Source organism: Dicentrarchus labrax, unplaced genomic scaffold, assembly GCF_905237075.1.
Source record: "Dicentrarchus labrax unplaced genomic scaffold, dlabrax2021, whole genome shotgun sequence".
Lineage (NCBI taxonomy): Eukaryota > Metazoa > Chordata > Actinopteri > Moronidae > Dicentrarchus > Dicentrarchus labrax.
In genome coordinates this window covers 20300901-20319094 of record NW_026136707.1, presented here as the reverse complement: position 1 = coordinate 20319094, position 18194 = coordinate 20300901, and the positions used below count along the sequence as shown (strand labels likewise).

General features: G+C 42.0%; 2 protein-coding genes across 4 annotated transcripts in view; one reads left to right on the top strand and one right to left on the bottom strand.

The window, feature by feature from the left end:
* The window catches only part of LOC127367146 (teashirt homolog 1), a 197509-nt gene that overhangs the window by 34109 nt on the left and 145206 nt on the right, over positions 1 to 18194 (bottom strand). Inside the window, exon 1 of one of the 3 annotated variants that reach the window (XM_051406735.1) lies at positions 1885 to 2002. The exons of 1 other annotated variant lie outside the window; for it this stretch is intronic. The gene's annotated coding sequence lies outside the window, so the exon portion shown is untranslated. Of the gene's footprint in view, position 1; positions 316 to 1884; positions 2003 to 18194 lie in introns of those variants that run through there. One more of the 3 variants, XM_051406733.1, reaches the window with a different exon arrangement.
* Positions 682 to 5209, top strand: LOC127367149 (prostaglandin reductase 3). The gene is made up of 2 exons (XM_051406747.1): positions 682 to 1713; positions 4110 to 5209. The coding sequence occupies exons 1-2, from the start codon at positions 1430 to 1432 to the stop codon at positions 5038 to 5040; spliced, it is 1215 nt and encodes a 404-aa protein (XP_051262707.1). The 5' UTR covers positions 682 to 1429; the 3' UTR covers positions 5041 to 5209.

Genomic DNA, 18194 nt, shown 5'->3' with positions numbered 1-18194 from the left:
CGTTTTAAGAGTCGTGGAAATAATTTCCACCGCTCATCTCATCGCATCATGGACAGAGTCGGGTTTTTTTTTTTGGAGGGGTGGCTGATGCGGTGGAGAGGATATCACTTGAGAGAGAGGGGAAACAAACAAGACGCAGGCGCATCCAAGCTTCGCCAACAACAGATCAGGTCGACATGGACTCAAATATTTGTCTCTTTAAAAAGGCAAAAAGAGGGAGGAAAACTCCAGGGACTGTTCCGAGGTCTCCGAAAAAGAAAAAAATGGAAACGCGGTGGATCCAGAAGCTGTTTCAGACAGTCTCAACTGATAGACAGACGCATCGAGTGGCTTTTCCTGCTACATTTTTACTCCTCCCCTCTCCACAAGCGTCACCCCTGACAGAGGAGCCTACCTGTCAATCTTTTTAATTGTCTTGTTTTCCCCCCTCTCTCTCTCTCCTTCTCCCTTTGCTCCAACAAAAAAAAAAAAAAAAATACCCAAACCACCGACAAAGGAAAGGATCCTTTCGGAACTTAACGGGAGATCAACTAAAGCCAAACTTAATGTGAACATGTATCGCAAACCACAACAAGTACTACTCAACAATGAGCTTGTTACAACTTAAATGTCACGTTTAGCGTATAAAAGCGTGGCACAGACACAGCACGAGTTAGTGGTTCGACTCCCACTGGGGGTGGGACGAGGGTTCAACGGTCCAATATGTTGTAGTAACAGTGTTACATGATTATTCTGAATAGCACCGATTCTTCCAGAAAATGACATTTTGTCAGGTGACAATAGATGGTAACTGCTACACGAAACGTGCGAGAGCGCAATGCGAACCACACACTTTCACAAATCGCTGATGCAGGCTTTGGTTACAGGTGTAACATGTGGCCACAAACATATGTTTCGGCTACGGATCCCTCCACCATAAAAACGCGAATTAAACGGGAGCGCATATGCGCAACACGCTCAGTGATTATGTTTAGTATTTTCAAGATATTTGGAGGAAATACGTCGGGGCTGGTGTTGTTTTCGTGGGAGGAAAACGGTTGAGGATATGTTGGGAGATGAGGATTGATTTGTTTCACCTTACTAGGAAGTGAGCGCTGTGTCCGGGAAGGGGAGGGACTCCGACGACAAGTCTGGGGCGCTGCTGTGCTACTTACAAGGGCTGCACCAGTGCAACGTTTTTAATCCTAAATACAGGATTCGATGCTTCTTGTTTATTTCTGCTTAAGTAACCGAGAGTCCCGCTTCAAAGAATCGCGGTTTCTGATTTTTGTTTAACAGCGCGTTTAGCACGCCTGTGCCCGGGCCGGCCTGCACGCTGTGCATGTGCAAAGGGTGGGAAAAGCCTATAGCGCAGGCTGAAGGCAGTCGGGCTTGTTACTGCCACAAACGTACGTCAAGTTGTCCGTGAACTTTGTCACATTTCGGAGCCATGTTCAGCCCGCTGTTGGTGAGAAACGGCAAGAGAGCGATATCGGTAATCGGCGGGGGGCGCAGAGGCACCGACGCACTTTCAGGAGTTCACCCGACTGCGCGGCGCTTCATCATAGATATGTCCTACTCAGCGCACTTCATGGATTTTAAAGGATCCTCCATACCGAGCAGCATGAAAAAGCTGGTCGTAAACAAGCTTAGTCCTAATTTCAGAGAGGCCGTTTCTATGCAAACCGCTGCGGTTCCGACACCCGGAGACGCGGACTTGCTCGTCAGAAATCGGTAAGTTGTTGTTTTTGAAAGGTGGGCAGAAACAGACGCGAGTGCTCTCTCCCTGCGCGTTCCGAATAGCAATAGGTGACCCAGAGCGTGTCATGGGTCTATTTGTGGATCATTATTTGATGTCGATCTATCACACTAATGTTGAGAAGTTGTATAAAGGGCTCCGCTTACCTCGATTTACCCATGTCCAGCACCTGCGATCATCATCATCATCACAAGATGGCAAAATACGTGAGGAATAAGCGCTGTACTGTAATTCCAAGTTCCGCCCTCTCTGCATTTGTCTATCAATCCATCTCGGCACTCTCTCTCTCCCCCCCCCCTCTCTCTCATTTCTCTCTCTCTCTCTCTCTCTCTCTCTCTCTCTCTCTCTCTCTCTCTCTCTCTCTCTGTCCTCCTGTCTCTCTACGTCACCAAACTGCAAACAGAAAGTCATGGAGGGGGGGCTCAGACTGGCATCCAGAGATGGAGATGATGGAGAAGGAGATGCAGTGTTACATGGCGCGGGAATTGCAGTATCATTTCTCTCATTCGCAGCTGCAGAATCCAGCAGTGTGTGCACGGTTGTAGGGGAGAGTGAACCCACCTGGAGTCAGTCTCCATGCCTCTTTTAGCCCCACACACACAGCCAGTGATTATTATATAAATTCATAAATAGCTTTAGACTACATTTGCTCCTGTAAGGTGGAAAAGACATAAATGAATGCTCTCTTTGAAAGTAGAAGGATTTCTGATTCTATTTCTGATTCCAGCCGGAGGTAATATCTTACCCTAATTTTGATTTACTACTACATTACAGACTGTGTGTATGCCTGATCTGATTTTAACTGTTCCACCAATGCAACTCAAGGTTTATTTAGCTATTTACTGCCAATAAAATATATATATTGTCCGTCAGATTGAGTGGAAACATAGTACGTGATTGTCTCGCTCACACAGTGATCAGCGTGAGCTTGTGAACCAAGACCTTTGACCGTTAGGTTGGTTGTATTAGTGAGGCATCACCGGCATGGGATCAGTGAAGATTTAACTAACTAACAGAAAATACATATTTCTGTTTGTGGAATTCGTGGTGCAAATTGAGAAGCACTTGTCCCATGTTGCACAGCATCAGTGCAATTCTAATGAAATACCAAATATGAAAGTGTTAAACGAGGAATCTCAGAGTGAGACATTGATAATTGAAAAGATCATGACTGCAGTGAAGAGGCGGATTAATTCACAAGGACGAAATGAATCTTTTTTTTGTTCCTTTATTTCAGATGTTACTGGTGACAGCATTGAAGCAGATCTTTTCAACATACAGTAAATCTTCAAGTCTCAAGATTCTTGAGTTTTGATCCATGTGTTCACTTCTGAGTAAAACTTTCAGAAATGTATACAAATGCATGACCTGCACATGAAAGGCAAAAGTGGAACCAAATTATGTGATTATGCTTTTAATTATGTTTTTGGGACTCGACCATCCTAGGTGCTTTTGGTCCAAAATTATACGTTCTCTTTTGATATTTGTTGATGAGAATGCACCCAAAAACTAATAAGCTGCGTATATTAGATTTTCAGTTTTGCTTTAAATAAAAAATATAGGCCTTGAAACTTTTAACATCTCATTTAGTATTTGTCATCACACATATCAGTGACACCTTATAATGCTTGTTGGGGTTTTAAATTAGCTGAAAATCATCTTGGCGTGCTGATAATTAGATTTAAAGGTTTTTGTTTGAACAGATTGTGGTTTTATTGTCCCATATCAGCTCATTTGAATTTATTTAAGCTCAGTATTTTCAGTTATGTACAAAACGGATTCCATGGATGTAAAGTAGTCAAATCAAGGTGTTTTGTTCTATCATTGTGACCCATCTATAAACCACAGAAGCATTATCTACCAGCTCAAAGTACACGTGTGACATGCACAGTAATGAGGCACAGCATGCATGCCGCTCTAAAAGACAGTAAATGATTTATTTATACATTCCTTTCTCACATATTTGTTTCCAACATGTTCCTAAAGTAAGATGAAAACAGCCGTCTTCGTGTTGAGGCAAGAAGCAACTATCTAAGATTTTAAAAGTGCAGTTTGTTGTGGGTGTCTCTGAAGACAATGAATCATGACATCATGCAATGTGTTTTGTGATACAAACCTTTCCCTGTCAGTGCAGGACTGTTCTCTTCCAGAGAAAAAGGAATCATTGCCAAAACAAACCAGAGTGTTTTTGCCCCGTGCAGACATGTCTAGAGAAGGAAGCTGAAGTCTTGACCTTCAGTTAATGACCACATAAATGTTTCTGTACATGATTGTGAATGTTATATGGTGACGTGAACCAAAAGGCACACACAACTGTTTATTTTTCTCCTCTTTAATCCACAAATTTTGTTTTTCTGTGTCTGTATTTCAGTTTTGTGGGTATCAACGCCTCTGATATTAACTACTCTGCAGGCCGCTACGACCCTTCGGTGAAGCCCCCCTTCGATGCCGGATTCGAGGGTATTGGTGAGGTTGTTGGCCTCGGCCTTAGCGCCAGCTCCCGTTACACCATCGGGGACACTGTGGCCTACTTCGGCAGCGGTGCGTTTGCTGAGTATACGGTGGTGCCAGCCAAGGAAAGTGTGCCTGTCCCCGCGGTGAAGGCAGAGTTCCTCACCCTGCTGGTCAGTGGCGCCACGGCCTACATCGCCTTGAAACGTCTGGGGGACCTGGCCAAAGGTGAGACGGTCCTGGTCACAGCTGCTGCAGGAGGAACGGGACAGTTTGCCGTGCAGTTTGCCAAACAGGCCGGTTGTCACGTGATTGGGACCTGCTCATCCGATGAGAAAGCTGGCTTCCTTAAATCCATTGGCTGTGACAGGCCGATCAACTACACCACGGAAGACCTGGCAAAGACGCTGAGGAAAGAGTACCCAGAAGGCATAGACGTGGTGTATGAGTCAGTTGGAGGCAGCGTCTTAGAACTCGCAGTGAACAGTTTGGCCAACAAGGGCCGGCTGATAGTGATTGGCTTCATCTCAGGGTACCAGACCTCATCAGGAATCCCGCCCTTCAAAGGGGGAACACTACCAGTCAAGCTGCTGCAGAAGTCGGCCAGCATTCGGGGTTTCTTCCTGCCCCACTTCCTCAGTGACTACAGGGAGGCTCTGGGTAGCATGATGCAGATGTTTGTCAAAGGGAAGCTAGTGTGTGAGGTGGATGGTGGGGAGATGGCAGAGGAGGGGAGGTTCATAGGCCTGGAGTCAGTCTTCCGGGCTGTGGACTACATGTATGCTGGGAAAAATCTGGGCAAGGTGGTGGTGGATGTGGCACCACCCTCTGTTAGTAATAGTAAGCTGTGATCTAACTGATTGTTAATGCACTAAAAAAAAAAAAATCATACTTGAATTCAAATGATCAAAATGTAGGACTAATAAATTAAAATACAGATTATGTTCTTTATTTTTGTAAGATGATTGATATAGCACTATAAGTAAATTATTTTATGAATAAACATAATGAGCAACTTTATTTTTCTGCTATCATGGTTCTAGAAACTAAGTGAAGTACAAAGGTATATTTTACTATTATTTATGTGAGGATTAAGGAGTCCCTCATTTGTAAGACTGAATTTAGGATGAAAAATAATCTAATAACTATGCACTGATGATAATATTGCATAAATATTCTGATTAAAAATCAGAAACTGTAGGCTCTGTAATTTCACCCAGAAAATATGTTTTACAGTGTTTCCTAATCTTATGTTCCCACCTTCTGGTCCACCTCTGAAATTATTTTAGACCTGCTGCCATAATGCGCTTGCTTTTAGCACTCTCACGCACTTTATCTACCATAAATGTTTTATGATAGACTTCATTGTTTTTCTAATAGGGGCTTACATTGGTATGTGCTTGTCAAAAGTGAGTGCTGCTCCAGGTGTGCTTGGTATTTCATTGCCTGTTTGTGGCTGACAGAAACGGCATTCACACAATCAATCTTTCCATTCACATGCCCAGAAGCTGCACATAATAAAAAAAATTAGTCCAGCTAACCAGGAGTTGGACTAGAAAATGCCATTACTTTCCCCCCACTGCGAGTAAAAAAAATCACTTATAGTGAATGTATTGTGGAATGCCCTTTGACATTTTTTTTTTTTCATTTCCATTTTTTGTATTTAATTTAGTTTTGGAAACAAGAAAGAAAGCAGCACAACATACAGTATGTTAGGGTGTTTAATCGCACGGCAGCTCATTTCCACAAAATCTAAAGATTAGACTTAAAAGATAAGTGTTTGTTACAACTTTAAAAGCCTCAATAGGTGGAAAGTTCCCAAAATCTCACGGGATTGGACATTTTAGTACCCATTTAAAAAAAATAAAATAAAAAAAGGCAATAAGCAGAAATGAGACACTGTATATTGAAGCCCTCCATGTTGTATTAATGTGCTGTATGTTGTGTAAAACAAACACCTGTTCCTACCTGGCAGGGAGGGCTGTAGTGTTCATGCACTGTGAACATGTTATTTCCTCATCCAGGTGGCCACTCAAAATATAACCCAGTGTGAAATACGTTACAGGTGTGACCCCAGCATGCAAAGCTGCTACCTTCACCAGACGGTGGAGGAAATCAGAAACACACCAGGCCAAGGCCATGTTGAATCCATAGTGTAGGAAGTCAGCGTTTGAAGTTTTATATCTTTCACATACACTGTGTGTTTTTTATAAGAGGTAGTTATCCAAATAAAAATGAGCTGTGATGAGTATTAACCACAAACTATGAAGAAATCAAAGTATCACTTTTTAAATTATTACTTACACACAACAACAAGAAAATGATTCATTTAGAGAACTACCTCTGGCCATTCATTTTTCTCACTTTTTAATATATTTTATTACCTTTTCCCTTAGTTTCCCTCCCAATTTTTCAAGCCTGCTTATATCCACTAAACTTCTTATTAGAAAGCCGTGCAATGTTTTTGTTAATATGATATAGTGTCATTATTGTTATTAGACAGACACAGAAACCACTCCCAGAAGTCACATCTTTTCTTAAATTAGCCTTCCCTTTCTTTCCTTTGTCTTTGTTAAAATGATCCCAACCCTTTCAAATTTTGACTCACTGAGGTAGAGGTATGGTACATCTTGAAATCATCACATCTGACCATCATCAAACACACACACACATACAACCTTTAGCTTATTACGCCAGCTAAAACTGTTGACATATGAGATTTTGAATTAACTTGGTATGAATTAAATTAATATCTTAATTAAAGAAGAAACACTGAAAATTTAGATTATCTGACACACAATCATTAAATTATTGCAATCACCTCTGTAACACCACTGTTTGGTCAGGCGTTATGATGCAAAAGCAAGCTCTTACATGCCAGCCACACGAAAAGGTGAGAGACGTGATGATGCACGTGGACGTTTAGATGAATTTAGCATGCTTGAGTACTGTGTGCATCCATGTTGCACAGCGAGGAGGAGGCCAGGTTTAGCATCTCTTCAATTACCAGGAGAGGCCTCGTCTCGGCGTCCTCCAGGGCCTACCTGTACCTCCGCTGATTAGTGAGCAGTCACAGCCCCAATTAGAGAACACAGGAACCTGGAGAGACAACACTCTTTATTTAATTGGATTGTGTTGCAGTCGGAGGCTGCTAACTGGCAACGTATTGAAGCTGGAACTGTGGAGAGTAAACAAGACATTAAAGATAGAGAAGGTCTTCAGAAGCTTTGACAGACTTTTGTGTGATTGTAAAACTTCGGAAAGATTTCTTCAGTCGTGGAATTATCTCTGTCTCTCTCATTTTAGTCAAAGGTTACTTCTCCTCAGAAAGGGTCATTAACACACCAGTTAAATTTAGATAGTTATGTATATGGAAGTAATAAAGGGTGGACTAAGTTTACTCTTTTTAACCTGATGTAAATGTGAAGGATTTAAATGCAGAGCATAGATAATAACAAATATTATAAAATTAATCAGATTTCACAGAAAGGAAAAAATGGTGAATGTGTTGGTTTTCATTTGAGAGTACAATTGTTATTTCCTTGTGAATGGTTATTTTATAGTTAATGTAACTACCAATATCATTACCAATTAAATAGTATGATTTTCTGTGATTTGATGATATTGGTGGCGAGACTATGTAGCTTTTGAAAGAAGACCCTTCCTCCTGCAAATGAAAAGTTAAACTCATTAAACAATTAAAGCACACTCGTGTTCATTCAAACACATTAAGGTGTTTTGTTGCTACAGCCTGACTTGGTCTGTAATGACCAGTAGCTTATGGTCGCTAATGTTAGCAAACTAAAGGGAGGCATTGCTGTATATCTGACATTACTTTGTCAGTATAGTTGTGCTACTGTTTCACTGTGTTAGTTAGGATGTAATTGTCACTTGTGGCCATAGTGGTTTCTACTCAGCAAAGGTTAAATATTATCGCTTTAAAATGAAAATGTCTTTTGGATTTTGTAAATTTGTAAGAAAAAAAACAACAAAGACCCAACAACACACAACAAGAAATCAAACTTCTTGAAACTTTCTGTTGCATTTAAATTTTCAATCCAAGACCACAGTCAAGATATGTTTTTTTTATTGTTGCACTTTAACATTCAAGATAGTGAAATTCTCAAAAGGTCTCTTTCTCTGTTTTTTTTTTTTTTTTCCACTAAACCCTCTTTTTCCACAGTTTCCCCTTCTTGTAACATGTGGCACATAACAAAGACATCACCCTCATAGTGTGGGATAGTAGTCTACCTCCAGGCGCCTAAGGGACACTGGCTGGCTGCTTGGTGCTGCCAGGATCCAGACAGTCCAGTTTCTTTCTCTGCAAGTCAGTCAGACCCCCTCAACTCCCCAACTCCCCGAGCCCCCGTCACTCCTACCTCTGCCTAATTACCAAACCTAAAACCCCACTCGACTAATTAGCCACAGCAGACCCAGGAACTGTGAGTAAAGGTAAAGAGATGGCTTCATTCAAGAGTGTGTGTGTGTGTGTGTGTGTGTGTGTTAAAGAGGGGGAGAGTGAGAGAAAGAGACAAGAAGAAAGGGAAATGGAATATTCAAGCCTCCTTTAGCGAGCACATCTCTACAGCCAATTAAAGTCATTTATTAAACTCTTTGCGAAACCTGAGTTGTGCATGACAGAATGATAGGGGAATGTGTTTGTTTGTGGATGCGCATGTGTTTCTGGAAATGTAGATGTGCGTAGGGGCTGCAGGCTCACACACACAAACACCCATCCTCACACGTCCACATGTGTCTCAGTATGGCTGGCAATCTGTCGGCTTTTCTGTCTATCAGCGGCGCGAGAGCTCAGTGGGACATAAATTACAATATGCAGCCGAACCACTTGTGTAAGTCTCAATGAAGGGGAGGAATAACTTTCTTAATCAAGTTCCCCTGATTAATTGTAATAAAGGTGTCATCCGTAAATGTGTCCTCCTGATTGAGTAATTCGGGGCCGGAGACAGTAAGCACATCCCTGGTGATTGGGGGGTTGGACAGAGTGGGGGGAGGAAGGTGTGTGGAGGACATACTGAGACACAAATAGCTCCTGGGCACACTGGCAGCCTTCGCACAACTGACAGTTATGAAATACAATTATCAGTGTGATCTGCTTAAGAATTCATCAGCGGCTTCACCGGCCAGTAAAGACGTTCGACGAGAGTCGGAAAGAGACAGGGAGGGAGCCAGGGAGGGAGGTGACACAAGAGGAGAGAAGGCCTCACTGATTAAATGAGATTTTTATTTTGTCCAGCAGATTGTTCACATTATGTTACACTATTGTGAGAGGATTATCTTTTCTGTTGTTTTCTTCTGTAAGAATCACCGGTGACAAACCCATAGAATTTTTAAAAGGTTGATCTTTATACTTTAGTGACTCAGCAAGCATTGATTTGGTGATCTTCAGATCGAAAGATGACTTAAGGTGTAGGTTAAAAGCCGGCTAAATTTGGTTATAAACAAAGGTCCAGGTCAGCTGCTCACAACCTTTTTGGTTTGTGGTTCTTAAAAATGAAGCAAAGTCTTCTTGTGACCCCTTGTCACAGGCTGCAAATGTGTGAGCAGTTCAACCAAACAGTGATGTGCCCTTCGGAGACCATTTCATTTGAATAAGCATTACTGGCTTGAGTTATCTGAGTTATTATTTTACAATAAAGATCAAAGATTAGAGAAGAGTGAGAAAAAATTCAAATCATTTGACTGTTAACATACACATATCTGCAGCTTAGGAGGACTAAGATTTGGTTGAAAGCTCTGGAAAACAAAGGACCTTGAGTTGTTTGTTTGTTTTTTTGTCAAAAAATACTTTTTTGGGAGCACAGGGAGGCAGCCTGATAGCTTACCTGGCAGCGTTTATGGCCCATGTACCAAGGCTGTGTCCTTGCTGCAGCGGTCATGGGTTCAAATCCAACCTGCAGCCCTTTGCTGTGTGTCCCCCTCTCTCCCCCTTTCCTGTCTATCTTCAGCTGTCCTAGCCAAAAAAGGCAAAAAGCCCCCAAAAATGTGTTTAAAATCATATACATACCTATTTAACCTGAGGGGTTGTGAGACCCTTCGGGGGACCTTGAGTCCAGGGTTTGGAATCACTGATATTACAGTTGTTCAAACAGTCATTTGTATCGGAATATTTCAACTTGAAAAAGAAACAGTAAGAAATAGTAAGTTATCTGTGTTTAAAACAATGGTTCTATGTAAACAAGACATCTGTAACGTATTAACCAAAATTCAGCCTGGTTTTAACCTACACATCTTTTGTCCCTCAAATCACTGGATCAGTATTTACTGCAGTAGGAAACATCCAGGCATGTATATCAAACCATTGTTACCCAGCCAGTATTTGACAGATGATAATTTGTGGGCAAGTTCAAGAGCAACCCGAATAAGCACACAATTTTAAAACAGGATATAACTGCATGATAAACAAAAAAAAATCACATTAGAACAGCTTCACTATAAACACACCATGATAAAAACTTTACTCTAGCTCGCTGCACAATTGAATAAAACATCAAAACAAGCACTAACATTTCTATTTGACAGATAAAATCAAACTCAACAACATTCATCATCTCATTCCACCTACATTAACCCTTTAGGGCACCTTCTGTGGCCTCTGGAGGAAGAGCGAGGGTCCCTCACTGTGTCTGTTAAGATGTAGATATATATTCAGGTGAAAGGCAAGGGCACTATTCACCACCTCAGGATTAATGACAACATCATCGCCATCGCCATGCTGACCAGCCTCATATTTCCATTGGTTGGATAAAGAGGAGAGTGAAGACGGTGGTGGGAGGGGTATGAGCATCCTGTCGGCAGGATGACGGACAGGTCCTCAGTCCAGCTCCCCCAGGTCCCCCCGTCCTCATTCTTTACTGGCCTGAGCTGGCTAGCGAGGCAGCGTCTCTGCGGCCAAGGACACAGGGGTGTCAGCAATGCGTCTGGGTAACATCGTTCATCAGACCGCATCGGTAATGGGTAGCTCTCTGTGACAGTGGTCATCAGGACACAAAAGCAAAAGGGCCCATAAACATCACATGACAGATGGCTGGGAGGACAGCTTCGGACAGGGAGGGAGGGATGGAGAGCGAGAGATAAAGTGAGATAGAGAGAGAAGGAGAAGGACAGAGGTGGAAGAGAGATCTCAGGCTGGATTGTTAAGTCTTATGAAAAGTCTAAAGCGCTGGATGGTTTATGAATGCCCATGTTCAATGTCAACTGTGAAGGGAAAAACTGGAAATCACAGGGGAAATAGTTTGCAACTGATGTCCAACAAAAATGAGCGTAGTGAGTGCTCCAGTAAATATTCCTATAAATGAATGCAAAATACTTTGTCCTTTAATTTGCAGTAAAAACATACACGACTGGGGCACTCCTTACTCCCCATTGTTTGCCTCCATGTCAGCCATGTCTTTGGCCAATTAGTGGGGTGAAACCATTTAACCTCCAGCACGGTGCAAACGGTTAAACGGAAGGACCGTTATGAAAGAGGTGTTTGCTTAAAAGCCAAACACAGAGAGAAGAAAGTTGTGCTTGAAAAGAAAGAGATTGTTGAGGAGACATCTTCAGAGATCCAAGCCTGCAGCGCCGATATGTCAGAAGATTTCATCAAAAGGATGTTTGGCACGACTCCGACTTTGAAGAGTTTGACAGATAAGCACAGCGTCTTGAAAGAGTTGGCCTGAGGAGGATGACGTTTTTAAATAAATTACGGTCGAAGCAGTCTGAGGTGGGGTGAAAGTTAAGGAATAATTATGGAGGTGATAGCAATGACAGAATGCGAGAAACAGGTTGCGTGAAAATGAGGCGAGGCGAGGGTGTCGAGGGCTGTCATAGAAGTGACTGCAGAACCTGTTGTAGGTCCCCCCGGAGGGAAGACAATTGTTGTGTTAGCAACACCTTTGTCACCTCAGGATGTATACTTTGTCTTCTCGTGTTTACAGGGAAATCAAGTCCCAAATGTGAGGTATCATCTTCAAAACATGGGGAAATGTAGCTCCCTGCCCTCCAAAGTGACGCCGCAGGCCGTGCTGCGCCTTTCTTTGTTTTCTGGAAACAGCCTTGCCCGTCCATTAATCGTCATCCATCCATCCTCTGCACCTGTATATAAAAGGGAAATTAGAATATCCATCACTCGAGCACAACGTCAGCATGATTGATGGGTTAGTCACAGGATCCCCTCCGTTTCCTACCCGAGTCTGTGTTTCAGGAGTGAGAAGTGAACATTATCTAGCGCCATGATCAGATTTAGTCTGCACATTTCCATCTAGGAGAGCATTTTGAGTGGATGATACACAATCCCTACGAGGAGGCAGTCAGCAGAAGGTTTATGGAAATCTAATATCATAAGGCTTTTTGGTTTGTTAGACTTGTTATTCATGGAGTGGGCCGGTGACACTTTTGATGTAACAGTATAAGACAACGTAACGAGGCAGAATCTCATTTTGTTGAAGTGTCTCTGTCAAACTATGGTCTGAAGGATGATTGGGAAAATCTGTGCAAACAGGTTTTGAGTGGGGTGTGCTAAGACTAAAATACCAACTGTTCTCAGAGAAAAGCCTTTGGTAAATAACAGGAAATGTCCTCTGAGAAGGCGATATGAATGCCAGAGAGCGCAGGATGCACGTTTGCCTTTTAAGTTAAGCAGACAGTATTTAAACAAAAGGCATAAACAGAGTCAGTACAAGCAGATGATGAGAATTAAACGGATGTATGAGACCAATGTTGGGCTTTTATTAAGAATACTGCTGGCTGTAGTATGATGTGATGGTGGAAATGCTCTATCAAGAGTTAAATTCATGTTGAAAAAGCTCAATCTTTACATTTATTCCGGTATAATCGACTGAAAATGCACTGTCAATCCAAAAATATTGGTGTTAAAAAACCCTTATCGCTCAAGTTTATGTCTCTCCTTCTCTGTCTATCTCTCTCCCTCTGTGTGTGTGTGTGTGTGTGTGTGTGCGCGTGTATGTGGGTGTGCTTTGACGAGGTGGAGACAGGAGCCCTAACGCTGCAGGATGGAGAAAGGTGAACAGGAAACAGAAGGTGCCCATGGAGGAGGTATATGACATCTGTCAGGATCCAGGGTGGGTGGAGGATTCAGCGCCCCCCCTCTGCCGGCCGAGGGTCACCCATCGCACCGCAGTCGCTGAAGTTGTCACGACACCCATGACACTTCCTTGGCAATGGTAGCCGCAAGCCGGACAGCCTCGGACGTTCAAGACACACACATATTTTTGAGTAAATTTGTCTGAGGGGAGTGGGGGGCATTTTGTATGTGCTGTTTGTTCTTTCTCTGTGCAGAAATGTCAGCGTCCTGCTCATTGTTGTTGGGTTGGTTTTTTTTTTTTCTTTCCCCTCTCTTCAGGGTCCTGGATGGAGGAAGGTCAGCTGACACGGCAAGGTCGACAAACAAACAAACAAACAGAAGGAATTAAAATAGAGAAAAACAGAGCAGATGAAACGTGGCGGTGTGTTTTTATCGCTGTGAGGATGATGGCATGTAGCAGCCATTACTCTCCGTTGTGTCCTCTGCCCCCCATTGGCTGCAACAACACCGCCTGGCAGGGCTGCCAGTGTCACGTCATCTCATGCCTCTGCTTAACTACGTGGACAACAAGGGCCACTTCACACCAGGATGGGTTTTCTGTTTCTTACTCCTCAGGTAGCTGTGTTTCCTCAAGGCGGCAAAGGTCGTTCACATTTGATTTGATAAAAAGGACTTTTCCTAAGCCAGCGTGAGTTCAAATTATAGATCTTGTTTTTTATCACCTTTATGGAAGGAAAACGTGAAAGAAAGAAATCCCTAGGAAAAGTCTCTGCCAATGCTCTCTCTAAATTGTTCTGTTGAAAGTTTGGTTTGGTAGTTTTATTGGGAATAAAGAAAATAAGACTCTGCACATTCATCAGGTCCAGTGCAAGTATTTAATGATAAAGCCAAACTTTCAGTCACTATACCATCATCAGGGCAGTCTTTTATAATCTTTTATAAAATATTTGCATTGGACCATAATTAGCAGAGCCTTATCTTCTCCATATTTTATTTTATTGCACATTCGTATTGTGTTGTGAGTGTGGTGATCTCAAAGTAAGCAGGAATGTTGTCGTAGATCAAGCTTTGACATGACAGCCTTGCTTAGAATTTTGTTACTGTTCTGTACTTTTTTATTTATGTTAAGACAGTTTTTATTTGTTCACAATAATTGAATTATTTCTCATTACTGTAGAAGGTATTGTTTTCGATTTTAAAAATCTTGTCTTTTAGAATTATGTCTCCTGTTACCTGTACCGTGGTGTTTATTTGATAGTTATATGTATTAAGTATTGCAATAGTATGGTACTGACCTGAGCAAAATGAATTTCCTTTGGGGACAATAAAGAACATCTGATTTAACCTAACATAACGTGTAGCACACTGAACATTTTTGCAGTCAAGACTCGTGCATGTAGAAAATATGCTACTATTATGGCTGAATGAATTGATAATCTCCGCTTATAACTGTGCAAGAACAATATATTTGTTTTATTATTTAGACTTCATCCTAAATAGCCAGCAGAGCCCCGTTTGTCATGACTTTGAACACGTTTGGCTCAGGCTGCTGCAGGTGAAGCCCGGGCCTCGCCCCCACAGATCTGTATGCAGAGTGTGCCTTTAAAAAAGCATGTTTCTTTTGTTTATTCTTTGCGTTGTCTTTTCCTTTCTGTGAGTTTTGACATTGGAGATGACAGGTGTCTGTGGGGTGGAGGAGGAGGAGGAGGAGGAGGAGGAGGAGGAGGAGGAGGAGATGCTGGTAGGAAAACAATCTTTGACTGCCTGTGGGTGAAGGCAGACTCCTCTAGGCAAGGCGGCCTTCAGCGTTTAGCTGGGGGCGCAGTATCAAAATCACAGCCACTGCTGTACCCCTAAGGCGCTAATCTCAACCAGTTACCGTCAAGTGCTGCTTCTTCTTTATATAATCCTTCATTCCCCCCCTTCTCTCTGCTCTCTCCATCTCCGCCATTCCTCCACTGATCCAGACCCAATCCACAGAGGTGAGAGGATAAATGACAGTTTGAGAAGGTGCTGGGGAAGCCAGGCATCTTGAATCCAGCATTGTTTCTTTGCTTACCAGAGTTAAAAACAAACTGTAGTGCTTTCACAAAACAGTTTACGGGAATTGTAATATCATAATTAGCAGGGCTTCTGTGCTCATCTGTACCAAACTAGGCATCTCACCAGATGCTGAGAAGACCTCTGCCGTCTTTCAGTCGGCTAGACGGAAAAGGGTTGTTGTTTGATCACTGGATGACTGCTAATTTAATAAGTGTTAACTATGGAGCAGCCGAGCGAGGGAAAGAGGGAAAAATGAGGGGAAATGTAGGAGTAAAAAGCATTAAGATTAACTGATGACATGTTCAACTGTGCGCATAATATGAGGCTTAGTTAAGTACGCACATGCTGTTTGTCAATTATTTAAAACCCCAGGAAATTAAGTCCAGGTAATCTCATACGGTGTAAATAACATTCTTTTTCATGGCAGCTTAATTGAATTCATTTGACGCTATTTAGAAATAACAGAATTGGATTTGCTTTCACATGCAACCAAAGACTGTCAAGAGGCGTTCTTTGTAAACGTGAAAAGAGGAGGAATTTAACTTAGTTAATTCAAACAGATCTGAAGGGATCAGATATGGGATTGAAAACACACAGGATTCCTCATGCCTTCCTATAGAGCTCTTATTCCTGCACTTTGCATAAGGACTGTTCTCAAAGTGAGTAATTCAACTGTGAAAGCCCATTCTGCTAAATGCCTTGAATGCAAATATAAGGTAATATAGCAAAGATTTTGAAATAAATTGATGATGTCAACTTATATGAATATAAAAGTTAAAATCAGGACTTTTCTGAGATCATTTAGAAACCGTTTTCAAATCTGTTGTAATCTTTAGAATGGGGAAATAAAGATCTCTTGCACATCATTATATATTAAATGCACGCTGGGAATGTCCATGATTGCTGCTTATTCTACTGTTGCATTCACTAGAGTACCCACTGTATTAAAGCAACCAAGTATGACCTAAGTATCAGTAAATGTGCAGCCATTGTAGACTGAAGCAAAGATGTTTGACAGCGGGTTGTAAAGACCAGGCCAACCATACAGACACAGAAACAGTGGCCTCAGGCATTTCTGAATTGGCCTTACTAGTGGGATGGCATGGCTTGACGCTATTTACACACACACAGAGACACACACACATACACAAAGAGTCTTGATGCAGACTCTAGGTGAAGGCCGGTATATGTCTGTCTTGTCTTGTGAGTGAGCGGGCCGGAGAAGGAGGTGGGGGAGACAGATTGGAGGGACGGAGGGGAAGAGGGGAAATGAAGGGATTAGATGAAACCTTTCAGTGCGTGTCATCATCCCTGACATTCTGTAGGGCTTGACCTTAACAGAGCAGCATCGTGTCAGAGACAGGGTCTCATCACCGCCGGGGAACACACACACACACACACACACACACACACACACACACAGACAACCCATCAGAGATTCCTACTGCCCCGACATCAACACCCAGCATACATTCTCACATAAACACAAACATGCAGACACACATATAGTCTGTGGAAATTTAGAGATAAGTGGGTGTGCTAAAACTCAGGTATCAACAGGCAACGGTCATCTACCTCTGATGTGACGTACATGATTCAGTTTAAAATGATTCCATACTGATTAGCAGATGGTAGTATTATAAAGAAATGATAAAAAAGTAGATACACTGTTGCCTGTTCTGGTCCAGTTGGTGTTCACACAGGCTTTTTACAAATAAACCAAGAGTAAACATGATGGTCACATGGGCTGACTAATCATTCATCACAGAGTTTTGGTGACTGCATCATCACCATGACATGGGAATGTTACTCACTGTACCTTTAAATAGAATAGTATAGTTCAATTCAAAGTTATATTCATCCAAACATGACTGAGAGCTAGCAATAAGTTGTGTAACATGGAACTGAGGTAGACTGATAAATCTGAACCTGAGACAGTTATCAGGAGGTCTTGTGTCCTCAGGGTTCAGTCTGCCTGGAGGACTTAACATGATCATATTGTTAAATATATTTCTGAAATGATTAGCCATGTCTTTAAAGCAAGACCAACTTTTGAGAGAAGAAATAGAACAACCTTTCTCTTACAAAAGATGAAAAAAGGTTTAATTCATAAGTAAACACTCCCTCTGTTCAATGTAACACTGTGTTACTTGGTCTGAAATGACCAGGAGCTTATAGTAGCAATACGTTACAAAAGCATTGGTAAATACTCTACTTGTGCTACTGTTACAATAGCTTAGCATTTGAGATAAATGCAAAAAGTTTGTTGCAGCAGCAGCAGCAGCAGAATTTAGCATTCATTGTCCCATAACTATCCCTCATACCCACAATAGCTACTGCCCATACAGTAGTCAGATTTTAGTGTGTAATATCTATATTGGCCTGTAAAAATATGTATCATCAAGTCCTCACATATATACACGCACAAAGACTGAGGCTAACAAATACTACTGCTTCTTCACTTGACAGAAATTTACTTAAAGCCATCCTATAAAACAAGAAGCGTATCACAAGTCCCATTTTTCTATCCTGCTCACCTATAAAGACAGTGTCGTAACGATGCCTCGCGCAGGAATTAGACTTTATCTCCCACACCTTCTCATTGGGCGGCCTCCATATTCTGAGGACAGATTTAGATTTGGCCATAGGGCTGCTATTATAAAAATATGGTTGACCTTTGAGTACCAGGGATGGTTTAGAGCAGGATTGTTCCTCCCCAATGCTGTTTAGACAGGCTGCTCCTGCAGACTTATTAACATATGCCAGTCTCCCTAAATGTTCTCAGTCACTTTATTAAAAAATTTAAGTACAACAGTATAATTTTTATTATGCCCATAAAGGAAGCGCTACCGCTCACATTAATTTTTTCATGAACGGTGAACTTTCGGAGAGAACTGCAATGGGTTACATAATTAA